General features: G+C 35.6%; 1 protein-coding gene across 1 annotated transcript in view; it reads right to left on the bottom strand.

Annotated features, from left to right (window-relative positions):
• IPO11 (importin 11) overlaps nucleotides 1–18,551 on the bottom strand; it is a 297,051-nt gene that overhangs the window by 205,776 nt on the left and 72,724 nt on the right. Inside the window, exons 6-7 of the mRNA XM_037799092.1 lie at nucleotides 5,441–5,573; nucleotides 1,670–1,728 (exon numbers count right to left, since the gene is read on the bottom strand). Of these exons, the coding sequence (XP_037655020.1) occupies nucleotides 1,670–1,728; nucleotides 5,441–5,573 (192 nt within the window). The remainder of the gene's footprint in view (nucleotides 1–1,669; nucleotides 1,729–5,440; nucleotides 5,574–18,551) is intronic.

The raw sequence follows: 18,551 nt of genomic DNA, 5'->3' as shown, positions 1-18,551 counted from the left end.
TCCCTCAATTCCTGAGCAGCCCCTAAGACTAAGTTTTTATCTAAAAGTGTGAAAACATATACAAATCTCAGGAAGTATAATACAATCCTATTTTCTTTAGGAAAAAAAAAAATGTAGCTATACATTTTTCAATATAAAATAATAGATGGCTATATACCAGCAATGCATATTCATCATAATTTCTGATGGGATTATGGATGGGATTTTTCCCTCTTACGTATTTATTTTCTTAAATTGATTACATCAACACAATGAAAAGACAACCTACAGGATAGGCAAAAATTATTGGCAAATCACAATATGATATAGGCTAAATAAACATAACATATACAGAACTGTTACAATTCAACAACTAAAAGACAAATAATCCAATTAAAAATTGGGTAAAGGACTTGAACACTTTGCCTAAGAAGATTAAAAATGGTCAACAAGCAAGTGAAGAGATACTCAGCGTCATTAGCTATTAAATACAAATCAAACCACAATGAGATATGCATTAAAGATTAACCACTCGTTAGAATGGTTATTACCAAAAAAAAAACAAAAAAAAACACAAAAAAAACAGAAAGTAGTAAGTGATGACAAGGAGGTGGAGAAATTGGAACCCTTGTATATTGCTGGTGAAAATGTAAAATGGTGCAGATGCTGTGGAAACAGCTTGGCAGTTCCCCAAAGTTAAACAGAACCACCATATGACCCAGCAATTCCTCTCCTGGGAATACCCAAAAGTAATGAAAATGGGGACTCAAACAGACACTTTGTATCGATGTTCATAGCAGCATTATTCACAATAGCCTAATGATGGAAGCAACTCAACTGTCCATTAACAGATGAGAAGATAAAATACAGAATATATATACAATGGCATATTATTCAACCACAAAAAAGAATGAAGTTCTGATACATGCTAAAACACGGATGAACTTTGAAAACAATAAAAGCGTAAGAAGCCAAACACAAAAGGATAAATATTGCATGATCCTTTTTATAGGAAATATCTGCAATAGGCAAATTCATAGAGATGGAAAGTGGATTAGAGGTCACTAGGAGCTGGAGGGAGGGAGGAATGGGGAATTATTGCTTAATGGGTAAAAGGTTTCTTTGGGAGAAGAAAAAGTTTTGAAATAAATAGTGGTGATGGTAGCACAACATTATGAATATAATTAATGCCACTGAATTATACACTTAAAAATGGTTAAAATGCAAATTTTATGTTATACATATTTTACCACAATAAAAAGAAAAGTTTGATTCATTGCAAAGAGCATGTTTTAATGTCATGATCATGTGAAAAAGACAATAAATTCATTTTTAATGTATAAAAACAAATAAGCAAACGAAAATGTTAAAGACAGACGTAATCTGTTATAACATAACTGGCAATGTCAAATGGCCTACAACTCCACAGGAGCATTACATCTACCATGGCATGGTGAGAAGTATCATGGGCCTATTTCCTCCTTTTCACACAATAGCCACTCTGATGCAGAGAAAACAGACTAAAAATCTAAAACTATACTATGACATACACAGAATAGTATGATTATGTAACAAAAACTGACTTAAATGAAGGAATGTTGTCTGAGTAAGAAGAAAATGCTTAAAAATATTCAGAAAAATACCAAACACTCACCCAAAGTCACAACAATAAACTACTTTTCTCACTTACCATCACTTCCATGTTCTTATGAGGCTCTACAAATCCATTAACAGTTAACTTACGCAGCACTGAAAAGTAAAACCAAGCTTTACTTGCATCTTATTTGTTCATCTTTTACTCTATTAAAATCGTAATCATAAATACACAGAATCACAAAGCCTAATCAATCTTGAAGATTAATGTAACTTAATCCTTTCATTTAATAAATATAGGAAGGTACTGTGGTTGGGTATTTAGTGAGAAAAATGGAACTAAAGCCCAGTTCAGTTCTCCTGGCTCACAAGAGCAGTATTCTTCCCATTTGTTATAACTACTCACATTCGAAAACTATATTGCAAAATTGTGTTTAACTTATAAATTCATTAATACTTCTTACCTGCAATAACCCTTCAGATTAAAATTAAGAGATTTACCTCAATTTTATAAACTTTAAGCCTCAATTCAATAGTGACCAAAAAGCCCAAGTTTTAGGCTACATTTATAGAAATATAATATCTCTTCAAAAGGGATATAAAAAGTCAACTCTATTTCCAAATCTGGATTATAGTGTTCAGTTCTAAGCATCACATTTTATTAGTAACATGAAAAACTACTGTGCGTAGGGAGACAAGCAGCATTACAGATATCAGACCTAGATTTACATCCTTCATCCACAGCTATAATATTTTGGGCAACTTTTCTAGAACTCACATTCCTCGTCTGTAAAATGTGTAAGTCATACCTCACAAGATTATTACAGGATTCAATGGTATAATATATGTAAAACATGCAGCACAATTCAGCAGCAATGAAGAAGATGACAACATGAGGGACTACAAGATTGAAAAGCAATTCACTAAATGAGCACTGCTATCTATCTAAAAGAGTTATCCTTTAGATAGTGTTCACACGATGAAGTCCAAAGAGAGAGCATTAAAACTAGGCTTAGAATGTAACTGTCTATTAAACTTTCAGTTTCATACTAATTGCATTTAAGTCTAAAGTACTGCACCATAATAGGAGATAAGAATGTTCAATTTGAGCCCTCAACCTGGATATCTCTTTCCAACCACAGGACCTTGGTCCGCACTACCTATGAGGTCCTTTCTCCCTTCAGAGCCTAATTAACTTCCACTTATCCTTTAAGACTTTGGCTCAAATATTACTTTCTCAGGGAAGTCCTTTCTTACCATATTATCAGTTATTTTTCATGAAACATCATAAGGTCCCTGTCACACATACATTATTATGCTTGTCCTCCCAGTATCAAGCACCTATAAACTTGTTGAATGAAATAATGCATGTGTGCTAAAGGATACTAAATCAACACAGGTACTTTCAGATAGGGATCACATGTAACAAAAACTTTAGTCCTAAGTATTTCTTAAATCATAACAGAAATTTATAGCTGGACGTAACAAGAATTTTAAAGGAAAATGCTATGGGATTTTCCAGGGCAGGATGCCTTGAAAATGCTAATTTGTATTTAAGACCTTGAAATGAGGAGGTATTGAAAAATTCAAAACACGTTAATATGGAATAAAGCTGCATCCTTTTTGTCAGGAGTTAGTTGGGCTTTGAAATATTGAGGCAAAAAAAAAAAAAACCCACAGTCAGAAGTATTCATGAAAATCTGTAATCATGATATACAGTACTATATACATGGTTTTGTATATTCCACCTTACATCAATTTCTCTAATCTTTCTTAGTCATCATGATATACAGTACTATATACATGGTTTTGTATATTCCACCTTACATCAATTTCTCTAATCTTTCTTAGTCAACATTTCTCTAAGACCCTTTAATTTCTTCCTCAAACATGTTGACAAAACCATAAGCCAAAAAATTCCTGTTAAGCCAATCCATTATAAATTACTTGTTTTAGCAACTGGGAAACTAAAATATTTGTCACTGGTCTGAAATCTTTCACTGTCCAAAAGCTTCACCAAAGGCACTGACAGTGTTGAGTGCATGCACTGCCTGGCTAATATATATGATACATAAGGATAGTGCCAAGAATGTATGATAGGATTCCAATTTACTAGGATGAGTATGATAAAAGAATTTATGATTAAAACTAAGAAGGATGCAAAAATTGCTGTGATAAGCAGGAAACGGAAGCTACCATTGAGATCAAATTAAGAAAAATAACCTAAAAGTTATTTTAGGAGGGAAACACGAAGAAAAAGAGAGTAAACAAAGTTGGGTGTGTTTCATAAGGAAAAAGAATCTCTAAATACATTCATCAAGATAACTCAGTTCACAGAAGGTGAAAAGAAAATTTATGCTAAGGTGATGACCACAGGCACAGCATAGGAAGACACAGGCCCAGATGGCATTCCCTCAAGCACCTTCTAAAATCCAAGTGAACTTGAGGCATGAACAAGAAAGCTGGAACTTCTCAGGAAAATAAGGGCTGGAAGACAGAGTTCAACCAAGCCTGCTAGATACGAGTTTAGGAAAATTAGCCCAACAGTAATAAGGGTAAGAAGCAAAAACAAAGGGATAGGTGAGGGAGAGGTGGGGCAAGAAAAACGGCAGAGTAGGAAGCTGTAGGAATCAGTCCTTCCACGAGAACAACCATTAAACAGGCAGAAACTATCTGAATCAACTATTTGGAAACTCAGAAGTCCTGTAGAACACAGTACAGAATCCAGGAAAGAATGGGAAGAGGCTGCTAAATTAGTTAATACCAGTAAAGTACTCTCTCTGCACAGCACTTAGTGGTGCCCATCCCCGACTCTTTTAGGAGGCAGCAGTGGGGTCCAGACCCTGGTAATGATTGCTGGTACAAGAGGAGGACATAAAAATCTCAAGGCTGGCACAGGGTGGGGTGGGGTGGGGGGAAACAGCCCATCACTGATCACTGCTTTTATTAGCTACTTCAGAGCCATTCAGAATGGATAAACAAGATGTGGTATACACATGCAATTTATTCAGTCATAAAATGGAATGAAGCTCTTATACATGCGACAACATCTTGAAGACATCATGTTGAGTGAAATAAGCTAGATACAAATGAGTAAATATTGTATGATATCACTGATACGACATAATTAGAATAAGCAAATTCAGAGTCAGAATCTATAATACAGGTTACCAGGGGCCAGGGTAGGGGTACGGAATATGGAATTAAGGCTTAAAATGTACAGTTTCTATTTGGGATGATGAAAAAGTTTTGGCAATGGATAGTGGTGATGATAGCACAATACTGAGAACATAATTATCACCACTGAATTTATATATTTGAATGAGATTAAAAGGGGAAATTTATATATGGCAACAGAATAAAAATTAAAAATAAAAAAATCCATGGAACTGCACAACCACAAACTACAGTTAATAACAGAACTATAAAAAATGTGCTTTCATCAACTGTAACAAATGTACCACATTAATGCATAGCATTAACAATAGGGTGGTATATGGGAACCCTATATTTTACGCATGATTTTTCCTGTAAACTACAACTACTCTAATTAAAGAAAAAAGAAAAACAAAGGGAGGTGGGGCTGGAGAAGCATTTGAAAGGAACATATTAGGAGTCATCAGGCCCCAGTTATGGAAATGTAACCTGTAATGTGTACAAGAAGCGGCTGTAGGTGCCTTCCTAAGTGAGGGTAAAGAAGAGCTATTCCCACAAAAGAGAAACAAACCACAAAGTAAGTTCTTGTTTCTGAAAGAGAAATTAAGCCCTTGAATAAAATCCCCAGGAACAGAAAATCCATCCAGAAGAACCACTGGTTGTATATTTGGTGAATAATTAATGAATATATCTGGATTAAGTTTAACAGTACCTTTCAATGACAGTAGAGTTCGTTCCAGTGAACTTAAAACTGCAGCTTCATTCCCAGAAGAAATTTGTTGCAGGAATGTGTCTGTATGGTGATTCCACAGAGAGCAGGCAAAATTATAAATTCCAGAAGCTAACTGCAAAGAAATACCAATAAATTTTATCTATAATTTTGTTATGGATTTTAATAATCAGACCTACAAAATAATATATTTTGGTTTTACAGTTGAGCATACATGTTTTGGTGAGATTTGAAGTAGTCAAGAGTTATTTAGGGCAGTGTTTCAAACTTTTTTAGCCATAAAGCACAATCAGTAGTTTACATTGGCTGCTGCTACACACAAACACAACACACATGTGCATATCCCTAGAATATTAGTTTTTTTAAAAATCCTTAGCCTAATACCTGCATTATAGCCTGATAATTTCTACTTTTACTCTTCTTTTTTTCTTTCACTAATAGGTTACAACACCCAGCTTAAAAAACACTGACTTATGGACTGTTATTGTGCATTTCTGAAAAATCAATATATTAAGATATACAAAGGTGTCAACTTTCTGTGCTCTGCCAGTTCATCCTATATGACTTTTTGGTATTTAAATGCAAGAACATACAAACCACATGGTTTGTCAGACTGCTATCCTAATGTATGCTAGTATTTAAAATTCTCACTCTCACGTTGAAAATGCAGTTAGCCTCTGCCTCCCAATTTAAAGCAGAACCATCTACCAGTAATATCTTCATATTTTTTCTAGGGGGTCTCAGAGCAATCTAGCTGAAATTATTGGCCACTTACTTTAAATGAAAATGTACAAGACTAGTTATCATGAACGCATACTTAAGAATCCTTATTATCCAAGATACAAGTATTTCATTTTTGACTGATTAAACACTGTTTACAGGTTAAACATCAGAAACCAGTCAGAAATACAATCCTAAAAATGTTTCTGTGAAAAAAAAAATTGAATTCCATTTCTGTTATTTCAATTCAGTAATTTAACAGTCTATGCTTAAGGTGTAGGGAAATGGATTCACCAGACTCCTTGTGACTTTGCACTTATCCACATAGGCCAGGCAAGCAAAGGCTTGAATTGCAACTAAGTCTTGGCAGAACATCTTGTGATCTTCCTAGAACACAAGAGGACAGGAGGCTTGTAAGGAACTGCTATAAGCCCATCTCCCACTAACCTCACTATACTCTCTGGAAGGCTATCAAGAAACAGTTTCTCATCATCTTTAGGGTTCTAATGAGGTACAAGGCTTTCTGCCCTAACCCCTCAAAAGAGAGCTGCAGGATATAAAACCACTTAGCTACAGTCTAAACTTGTCTCCTCCCCAATGCAGCATTCCTACAACTTGCAAGTCATCAGACCCCTTTTGTCTCAGTGTCATAATCTTTGTTGTGTGGGGCAAGAATCATGCAGAACACCTTTGCTAATTTCCTTTCTCTGTCCATATTAAGTCATAAACTGTCTAAACCTAAAAGTGGCTGGTTATTTCTTTAACAAGCAAATCATTCAGAGCTTGGCATTCCCTTCTCGTGTGTGTGTATGTGTGTGTTTAACAACAGGTACAATGACTACCAACTGTCACTTTAGCATATTAAGTATACATATAATACATTCAAAGAGCAAAAACAAATTATTTAACCCTAATGTTTCATTATAGCCAATATATTATAATGATCATTATCTCAATCAATACAATATTATAGCATAAGCAGCAGTATAATAAAGAGTCTACAGTTTGTATAACTGCATGGTATGTGAATGTATCTCAATAAAATTGAATTATTTTTTAAGAAAAAGAGTCTAAAACTGACATACTACCATGAAATAATGTTATAACAGAGAAGCAAACATTCAACCTGATCAGAAGGGATATAATCTGAAGGGAAAAAACCTTTACTTCAAGAAACTTGTAAGCTTCACTTACGACTTCAATAAATTGTAAAATCAATTAATGTTTTTCTTAGTAAGTCAAGTCCATTCAGAGAGTATTAGGCTCAAATACATGTCAAGAATTGGAAAATTCACCTTTCTTATTCATATTACACTTAACTATAATTTTAAGTTATAACATCTTATACTTTTCAAAATATATAAATCATAAAAACATTTGTCAGAAGAAAGTAAAAGAATAGAAAATAAAAGGATAGAGCCAGTGAAGGAGGAGCAATTCTACATAAGATCTGAAAGTTAAATTTCAAACTAGAGTATAATTCTTAATGTAGCAAATATTTCAACCAAAAAAGATGAAATCTAGAGCCTTGGCTATCATTCTTCAGATACATTTTGTACTTCGTCTCTATGTAGTAAATTAAAAAAAAACCAACAGATGCCATATTCAAATTTCACATAAGAGTAGAAGATCAGTATCTTACTTATAAAATGACAACTTACATTATTGTATTAAACCTTCTTTGTACCTTCTCCCTAAAACTACTTGTTTAACACTAACTTCTACATTAAAACCATTCAAAAGGATTGTATTTATATAGAAATTTACATGTGGCAGTGTTACTTGACGTCACTTGAAATCTTTCAAGAAGTATTGCATGTGAGGAGTCCAGACCCTAGCCAAAATCCACTACTCTCAGAATTTACCTGTATCAATTTATTTAATCATTACAATCTGAAAAGTGGAAATCATTGTTTCCCTTTTGCAGTAAGAAAACTGAAGCACAGAAAGGTTAAGTACATTACCCAAGATCAAACAGCGTAATCAAAAAGAGGAGGAAATAGGATTTGAATCCAGGGAAGCTGCCAGAGCCTGTATTCTTAACCTCTATGTTCTAATGCCTCTCAGTATAGTAACTAGCAATTAACTGCCAAATAATTTTATAAAAGACATAAATAGTATTTGTATTAGTCATTTCTATTTAAACCATTTAGTATCAAAATATAAGCTAATATTAAATAGATACTTTACTATCCATTCAGAATCGATGTAGTAAATGCTATTAAAAAACCTGTTTTCAGAAACTTATGTAATAATTCAAAAATTCAATAATGGCAGAATTCTCTCTTCATGACTAAAAAAGGATATTTCCACATTCTCACCAAGGTTAACACTGTTCTCCATTTGGAGGCAATTAACTGTCCAACCAAAATCTCCAGCAAGTTCTTCAGTAAGTCTTACCCCATGGTACACTTCATAGAAAAATGTGTCCTTCTGTTCTATTTGCATGGAGTACCTATGTAAGATACAGCTAACATAAATTGATTTTTTCTTGTTATATGCAGAAAAACCAGATATGTACAGATATACACAGATATATTGATAGATATGTATGAATTTGGTTGGTTTTACTTTTTAAAACTATAATGCTAGCTTTCTTGAGAGACAGTGAAAGTCGCAGAGTGAACACCAATTTTGGATTGTCAAAACACAGGCCCAGACACACATGGATTAACCCCAAGTTATAGTTTGTGTTTCAGTAAATGGTTCCCTATGTGTAAAATTCAGACAGACAACATGGTGCAATGAAGAACTCTGGATCAAAAATTAGAATTCTATTCATTATAGTTGACAAAATAATGAGACTGAATGGCCTAATTTAAAATACTCCAAGTTTAAAATTCTGAATACAATTGCTGTCTGTGCTTAATCTTGTAAATTGAATCTAGTCCCATTCACTAGTTATAAGAGCGGTAATGTCTTTTATCCAATTCTCAACAGTCTCCTCTACCTCCACATGCCAGACTCAGTGAAGAAAAAGATGGTAACCATTCCCTAGTTTCAGAACTTAAAGTAAGATTAAGTTTGACAAAAAGCATTGAACAAACGGACCCTCGAACAAACTCAAAAAGGAAAGCATTAAGGGAAAATCTGCCACCCTAACTCATCAGCACAATATTCTGAAATCATGTCAGATTTCATCCTTAATGTATTTCAGAATAACAGTAGTTACAGCAAAAGGGCAAAACTGTTTTAACTGTTATAACTTTTCAGGCACTATTTCTGTTATCAGGAGACTAGCTCCTTTACAGAAAGCTGCCACCTGCATACATACAATGAAAATTGTAATGTACACAATAAACATAATCTCCTTCCCACTTACCCACAATACAAAGGATTAAAAAAAAAAAAACAAAAAAACACCAAACCTACAGAACATCTGTGAATGCTGTACCAAAAGATTCTTACTTCGTAAGATTTGGATACAAGGAAGCATTTTTTTCATGGTAGAACCAAAGTTATTAACATAAAATTCTATTTTGATCTGAAATGCTGTCCTCTTTCCTATTTATAATTTGACTTTAAATCATATGTAAGAAAGTTTGGCAATTCAGATAATCAAAGGTTCTACTCCATTCCACCTTTAACAATTTTCATCATGACTGAAATTTTCATCCCTACTTCTCTTAACATAAAGAATGCAATAAGATTATAATGCTATTAAAAGCAAAGGCAGATGTTGATCTATTAATTCTTCCTCTTTCTACCCTTAAAAGTAATACTTAGTATAAAAGTACTACTTTAAATGAGGATTAGAGATATAAAAAGCACACAACATGCTTGGTACATAGTAAACACCTCTGAATAAAGGCATACAGCATTGAAACAGAAATCAAGAAGAAAGAAATAGTAGTATGGAAAATTTTTTTTAAAAACTAATATTCTTGTTTGTTTCATATTCCAGTTCTGGAACTAAGCACCTAGTTAAGGACATTTGGCATCTATTAAAACTCTTTGAACCTTAATTCCTTCAGAACTTATCCATACAATGAATTTAAAGAATAGCTCAAAGCAAAAATATAGGGGGTTTCCCTGAGCCTTTCTGTGCATGTGTCTTCTCTTGGACATGCACATGTGGCCCTAGGATTTTTTACAGGGATACGAAAGTCCCCTCTTCCTGAGGAAACTGTTTCCTCATAGATCCTGTACTAAATGCTCTACAGTCAGCAATCCTTTGCCCCAGGCAGTCACGACTTGACTGCTCTCCCAAGGGGTTGTGTAGGAGAGCTCTGTGAGCTGCCTGCTATACACAGGGCAAGTTCTGGAATGGCAAGCCTGGGACCAATGCCCTGGTTCAGTTCCTCAGGCCACCACCAGACAGATTTTGCCAGATTTAAATGCTCCCAATATGTTCTGGAGCTTTGAGAAAGATGTTTCTGCCAGTTCTTAATGGTTGTTCAAAGCTTTTGTTGGGGGCGACAGAGCCCTAATGCTTCTCAACTGTGAACACTTGATTGTATACCATGGATGATTATATGGTGTGCCGGTTTGAAAGTATTATGTCCTAAAGAAAAAGTCATATTCTTTGACGCAATCTTGTGGGGCAGACATATTAGTGGGGATTAAGGTGGAACGTTTGGATTAGGTTGTTTCCATGGAAATGCGCCCCACCCAACTGTGGGTAATAACTGAAGAGATAATGTCCATGGAGGTGTGGCCCCACCCATTCAGCATGGACCTTGATTACTGGAGCACTATATAAGCTCAGACAGAAGGAGCAAGCTTGCTACAGCCAAGAGGGACACTTGAAGAATGCCCAGGAGCTGAGAAAGGACCTGCAGATGAGAGAGAGTTTGAAGACGGCTGTTGAAAGCAGACTTTTGCTCCGGAGAAGCTAAGAGAGGAAAAACGCCCCAAGAGCAACTAAGAGTGACATTTTTGAGGAACTGCGGCCTAGAGAGAAATGTCCTGAGAGAAAGCCATTTTGAAAGCAGAACTTGGGAGAAGACACCAGCCACGTGCCTTCCCAGCTAACAGAGGTTTTCCGGACACCATTGGCCATCCCCCAGTGACGGTACCTGATTGTTGACGTGTTACCCTGGACACTCTATGGCCTTAAGACTGTAACTGTGTAACCAAATAAACCCCCTTTATAAAAGCCAATCCATTTCTGGTGTTTTGCATTCCGGCAGCCTTAGCAAACTAAAACATATGGTATGTGAATATTTCTCAATAAAACTGAATTAAAAAAAAAAAAAAAACTGGTTATGGAGAATGTCCCTTTTATTGTTGGTTTTTTTTTTTTTTTTGGGGGGGGGGTAGGGGAACATAATGAAATATTTTTGGATGGAATGACATGCCCAGATTTGCTCCAGCAGAAAAGAAATGGAAAAGGGGGGACAAAGTAAACGTGACAATACTTTGGAAACTAGTAAATATGGTGAAAGGTATATGGGGGTTTGTCATTCTATTCTCTCAACTAGAGGATGTTTGAAAATGTTATAATTAATAAAAATGTTTAACTGGTTATAAATCAAAATTGCACAACAAAGAATCCAATGAGATCAGTGGGTTCAAGATCATAATTATGTGCCAAGGAAATACAAAAAAGGAGTAAAACCAAATGTACAAAGGCCTTGGCATCTAAAAAAGACTATGATTAAAAATACAAACATCTTCATTTAAATTATGCTAAAACTAAGATTTCCATCTCAAAAATTTAATGGTGCTTAAATTAACCCAGATTAATATAGATTATATAAACTCAGAGACTCACACAACCTTAGAACTGAAAAACGTTTCTTAAATTTTAAAATTTGCAAGAAATTTTCAAGAATCACAAAGTTTAAGTTTCTTGCTCAAAATCCCAAAGCTGCTTGACATAAAGACACATTCTTCACTGGAAAACAAGTTTTCTCATCCCCAAATTACCACCAACAATGTATTTTCATTTCTATAATTGTTCAACTATATTTCTACAAACAAGTGGACTATATTGCCTTTTTAAAGATCTTTTCATCTACAACAGCACATACCTTTGTGGGCTACACATCATACCCGCGAGATATTTACTTAGTACACTCATTGTTAACTTAGAATTACTACTCCTACCTTAAATTTCCTTGCTTCCATGGACTTCAGACTTTTAGTTTAAGTGTACTTAATGTTAATTTTTTAAATATTTACATTGAAGTTTGTATGAAAAGGCTTATTGTTTTATACAAAACAAATTCCTTTTTCTGTCAAATCAAGCTCAATTTTGTTACTGCAAAACAATTTTCACTTATCTTGCTTTTGTAATTTGTCACCCCCTGAAAAGAACTTAATTTATTTTAATATGGAAGGAAAAAACATATAAAAATTGCTGGGATACACTGAACAGCAGGTAACAACTTTAGGTACACCCTGCACTGCTCTTCATGCTAACTCATAAGCCCACATTTTTTATGTGAGAAACTAATTTGGTACTTGAAGACCATCTTGGCATCAGAGTAAACATATTATTAAAAGGAAGATTTTCTATTCTACACATTACCATAACAATAGGGCAGCTTCATTAATAAGCAAAATTGCTCTTTATAATAACATATTCCCACATATGCTACCTTCAATTAAACTACTCGTCTTGTACTCCAACCCCGGCTAGTCCCTACTATATTCCATGTTCAGCTACTCCATTCCAAAATGAAAGGTACTAATCTGAATTTTTTTCCAGGTTATCTTTAACTCTCTATACTCTCCAAAGAAGCCTGGTTTTTCATTTGTGCGATGTCACTTTGCAATCTAGCAGATATCTGGAAACAAGTCTCCTCTTCAATCATTTATTCATTTAACAATTGTTGAGTACCAACAACTATGTGCACTCTTCTGGGCTACATAATAGGAATATAACAATAAAAGTTACAATCCTCTCTTACAAAACTCATAATGTAGATCTGAGAAAGATAATCAACAATTATAATTCAGCACAATTTGATAAATACTATGATAAACACTAGGCTGGAAGTAAGTACCAGATGCTGAGTAGGCCTACATTTCAGTGGAGAGGAAATATCCTCACACTACAAGAAAACCAAGCAAGAAACTTGAAGGGGTCAGAAGGCTAAACTACACCAGCTATCCAGAATAAGGATCCTGGTTAGATCACAATTTATAGATATTGCCTAGGTTGAATATAAATAAACCAGAAAACCAAGGACAGAACATTAGGAGAGTACAATTTGAGAAAGCAAAACTAAGAATGAAGACTTCTACAGAAGGATGCCCTTTAATAAAGAGTAAATGTTCCAGGCATGCAAAGAGGGTTCAACATAAGAAAATCAATCAATGTATTACAACACATTAACAAATCAAAAGAGAAAAATCAAATGATCATCTCAATAGATGCTGAATGAGTAGATGTTGGATGAGTAGAAAAATAGGGGTAGGAAACAAACAAACAAACAGACAAAGGCACCCAGTGTTCTTTTTTACTTTAATTGCTCTTTTTCACTTTAATTATTATTCTTGTTATTTTTGTGTGTGTGCTAATGAAGGTGTCAGGGATTGGTTTAGGTGACGAATGTACAACTATGTAATGGTACTGTGAACAATCAAATGTACGATTTGTTTTGTATGACTGCGTGGTATGTGAATATATCTCAATAAAAAGAAGATTTAAAATTAAAAAAAAAAAAAAACACTTCAGAAGGTAGGAATTGAAGGAAACTTCCTCAATATGATAAAGGGAATATATGAAAAATCCAGAGCCAGCATAGTACTCAATGGTGAGCGACTGAAAGCCTTCCCTCTAAGATCAGGAACAAGACAAGGATGCCCACTGTCACCAGTTATTCAACATTGTGCTAGAAGTGCTAGCCAGAGCAAGTCAACAAAACAAAGAAATAAAAGCCATCCAAATTGGAAAGGAAGATGCAAAAGTCTCATGATTTGCAGATGATATGATCTTATCCTTGGAAAACCCTGAGAAATCAAAAATACAGCTACTCGAGCTAATAATCCAATTTAGCAAAGTAGCGGGATACAAAATTAACGCACATAAGTCAGTAATGTTCCTATACACTAGAAATGACCAAACTGAAGAGACACTCAAGTAAAAGATTCCATTCTCAATAGCAACTAAAAAAATCAGGTACCTAGGAATAAACTTAACCAAAGATGTAAAAGACCTATACATAGAAAATTACATAACTTGACTAAAAGCAATAAAACGTGACCAAAAAAAGATGGAAAAATATTCCGTCTTCATGGATAGGGAGGCTAAATGTCATTAAGATGTCAATTCTACCCAAACTCATCTACAGATTCAATGCAATGTCAATCAAAATTCCAACAACCTACTTTGCAGACTTGGAAAAGCTAGTTATCAAATTTATTTGGAAGGGAAAGATGCCTTGAATTGCTAAAAACATTCTAAAAAGAAAAACAAAGTGGGAGGACTTACACTTCCTGACTTTGAAGCTTACTATAAAGTCACAGTAGTAAAAACAGCATGGTACTGACACAAAGATAGAAATATTGATCAATGGAATCGAATGAGAATTCAGAGATAGACCCCCAGATCTACAGTTAACTATCTTTGATAAGGCCCCCCAAACCACTGATCTGGGACATAACAGTCTCTTCAACAAATGGGGCTGGGAGAACTGGATTTCCATACCCAAAACAATGAAAGAGGACCTCTACCTCACACCCTATACACAACATAACTCAAAGTGTATTAAAGACCTCTATATAAGAGCACCATAAAAATCCTACAAGATAATGTAGGGAATCATCTTCAAGACCCTGTATTAAGAAATCACTTCTTAGACCTTACATGTAGAGCACAAGCAACAAAAGATAAAACAGATAAATGGGGACTGCTCAAAATTAAAAGCTTCTGTACCTCAAAGGAATTTGTCAAAAAAGTGAAGAGGCAGCCAACTCAATGGGAAAAAATATTTGGAAATCACGTATCTGACAAAAGACTGATATCTTGCATATATAAAGAAATCCTATAACTCAATGACAGTAGTACAGACAGCCCAATTATAAAATGGGCAAAGGATAGGAAAAGACATTTCACTGAAGAGGAAATACATATGGCTAAAAAACACATGAAAAAATGTTCATCTTCACTATCTATTAGGGAGATGCAAATTAAGACCAAAAAGAGGTATCATCTCACACCAATTAGAATTGCTGCCATTAAACAAACAGGAAACTACAAATGCTGGAGAGGATGTAGAGAAACTGGAACTCTTATTCATTGCTGGTGGGACTGTATAATGATACAGCCACTCTGGAAGACAGTCTGGCAGTTCGTTAGAAAACTAGATATCGCGTTACCCTGTGAACCAGCGATTTTATTTCTCGGTATATACCCAGAAGATCTGAAAGCAGTGACACAAATAGATATTTGCACACCAATGTTCATTGCGGCATTATTCACAATTGCCAAGAAATGGAAACAATCCAAATGCTCTTCAACAGATAAGTGGATAAGCAAAATGTGGTATACACACACGATGGAATACTACGTGGCAGTAAGAAAGAATGAGGTTGTGAAACATATGACAACATGGATGAACCTTGAAGACATAATGCTAAGTGAAATAAGCCAGACACAAAAAGAGAGAGATTGTATATTACTGCTAATGTGAACTCGGTGAAAAATGTAAAATAAATATTTTTCATTGTAGAATGTAGGGGACATACAGATAAACAGCAACTAGTGAAGGGGGAACGAAAATCTAATAAGAACAGATAAGCTATTGAGAGTAATCTGAATGTTATGGGAATGCTCAGGAATGATTATGGTTTGCAAACTTTCTTGGATATGGTAGGATCAGGTTGGAAGCAATGTAGTTATTTTAGGTTATCTGTTTTTTTTATTCCTTTGTTTTGTTAGGGTTTGTTAATTTTCTTGGTATGGTAGGGACATGTTGGAAGCAATAGTTACTTTAGGTTATCTGTCTTTCTTAATCCTTTGTTTGGTTTTGTTTGAATTGTTTTATTTTGTTTGGTTTTTAGTTTTTGATAAAGTAAAAAAGAAAACCTACTGCATTAAAAAAATTAGCTTCACTGTAGTCTATACTGGTTTGTATATATTATGTCCCCCAGAAAAAGCCATGTTCTTTGATGCAATCTTGTGGGGGCAGAAGTATTAGTGGGGATTATGTTAGAACATTTGGATCAGGTTGTTTCCATGGAAATGTGCCCCACCCAACTGTGGGTGATGACTCTGATTGGATAGTTTCCATGGAGGTGTGGCTCCACTCATTCAGCACGGGCCTTGATTAGTTCACTGGAGCACTACATAAGCTCAGACAGAAGGCGCAAGCTTGCTACAGCCAAGAGGGACACTTTGAAGAATGCACAGAAGCTGAGAGAGTAGCTGCAGATGAGAGATAGTTTGAAGATGGCTGTTGAAAGCAGACTTGTGCTCCGGAGAAGCTAAGAGAGGACAAACATCCCAAGAGCAACTGAAAGTGACATTTTTGAGGAACTACAGCCTAGAGAGGAAGGTCCTGAGAGAAAGCCATTTCAAAACCAAAACCTTGGAGCAGACGCCAGCCACATGCCTTCCCAGTTAACAGAGGTTTTCTGGACACCATTGACCATCCTCCAGTGAAGGTACCTGATTGCTGACGTGTTACCTAGGATACTTTATGGCCTTAAGACTGTAACTGTGTAACCAAATTAACGCCCTTTTATAAAAGCCAATCCATCTCTGGCGTTTTGCATTCCGGCAGCATTAGCAAACTGGAACACAGTCATTTTAGGTTATTTGGTTTTTCTTATAACTTTGTTTGATTATGGTTTGTTAATTTTCTTGGGATATCATAGGAACATGTTGGAAGCAATGTAGTTATTTTAGATTATTTGTTTTTCTTATTCCTTTGTTTGGATATGGTTTACTAATTTTCTTTCGGTATGGTAGGAACATGTTGGAAGCAAAGTAATTATTTTAGATTATTTGTTTTTCTTATTCCTTTGCTTTGTTTGAAATGTTGTGGTTTTTTGTTGTTTAATTTCTCAAAAAATAAAGTTTAAAAAAAAAAAAAAAAAGAGTAAATGTGACCCAGAATCTTCTAGACACTTGATTTTGGAAAAATTCCCAACATAATAGTAAGTCCTAGAGATGGAAGAGTCTGAGGTACGGATAAAGGTGAGGAAAATAAAAAAAAACTCACAGAAATATTTAATAGCATAAACTGTCCATTTCTTTAGTTCTAGTTGGATATCCTGCAAAAATGCCAAAGATTTTAAAAGCACACTTATAAATAAAAAAATGTTTTGTTTTCTTTTGCAGTATTCTTGGGTGACCATAAGAATGGCAAGTCAGGGCGGGGCAAGATGGCGGAGTGGTGAGGAGCAGAATTTCGTCTCTCCCCTAGAGCAGCTGGCAATTACCCAAGAACTATATGAAACAGTGTTTTCGGGGTCTCCAGTAACCAGTCACACATTGGACACAAGTTTGGAATTGGAGGAAAAGCTGAGATCGCAGCGAACACTGTAAGTTCCCCGGACCAGGGGTCTGGCGCCCCTCCCCACCCAGACCTCACAGACTGTCTTGCTGCTGGCTCCCTGAAAGGGGGGGAAAAAAAAAACAAAAAACAGCAATCTGCTGAGGGCAAGAAGGGAGGCTCAAACCAGCCTCAACTGCAGAATTAATTAACAAATTAATTAACTAACTTTGGGAGCTGGGGTGCTAAAGAAGGGCTGGGCTCCAAGAAGTGGGGGCACGTAAAAGCGGGCACCCATTCCCAGACTCCAAAAAAGCCATTTTTTTTTCCCCTTACATTTTGTCCCTTCTGACTTCTCACTGATCCCTTATCTTTTTGCATTTCAATAGCCCCCGGCAGGGGTGGAACTGAAGCAGTTGGAGAGTAATTATCAGACAACAGTCCAAAGCATATCTTTAAATGCTCTATTCTGACACTGACAAAACTTCCAGGCTGGGGAAAGACGTTTAAAAGACTCTTTTTTTTTTTTTTTTCCTTTTTTCTTTTTCTTGATTTCTTTTCCACTTTTTTTTTTTTTTAATCCAAAAGTAATATATGTGGTTATTTTCTATCAGAAAGCCCAGGTTGAGGGACTAGGCTGGGCTTGAGGGGAGAAAGAGTACCCACAGTGTCTTTGAGTTCCGTATTCACTACTGAAGGCCTCCAGCCCTGTCTTTAATTGGCAACTCACGCTGACCAAGGAATCTACCTGGAGAGGCCCCAAAGAGGAGAGAGGAGAAGGGAATAGTGCCCCTGAGAGACAACTGGAATTCTGAGGACTGGGAGAGTGGAGGGAGGCCCAGCTCAACTGGCAGTCCTCCTTCTGGGAATTCAGACCCCAGGGGCTGGAATTCAGATTCCAGCTTCAGTCAGCCATGCCCCTGACAGGATCAGAGTCACCAGAACTAAAGGCTCCATACCTCCTTACACTGGTGGGGGATCTG

Source organism: Choloepus didactylus, chromosome 11 (genome assembly GCF_015220235.1).
Source record: "Choloepus didactylus isolate mChoDid1 chromosome 11, mChoDid1.pri, whole genome shotgun sequence".
NCBI lineage: Eukaryota > Metazoa > Chordata > Mammalia > Pilosa > Megalonychidae > Choloepus > Choloepus didactylus.
This window is presented reverse-complemented; position numbering and strand designations above follow the sequence as displayed.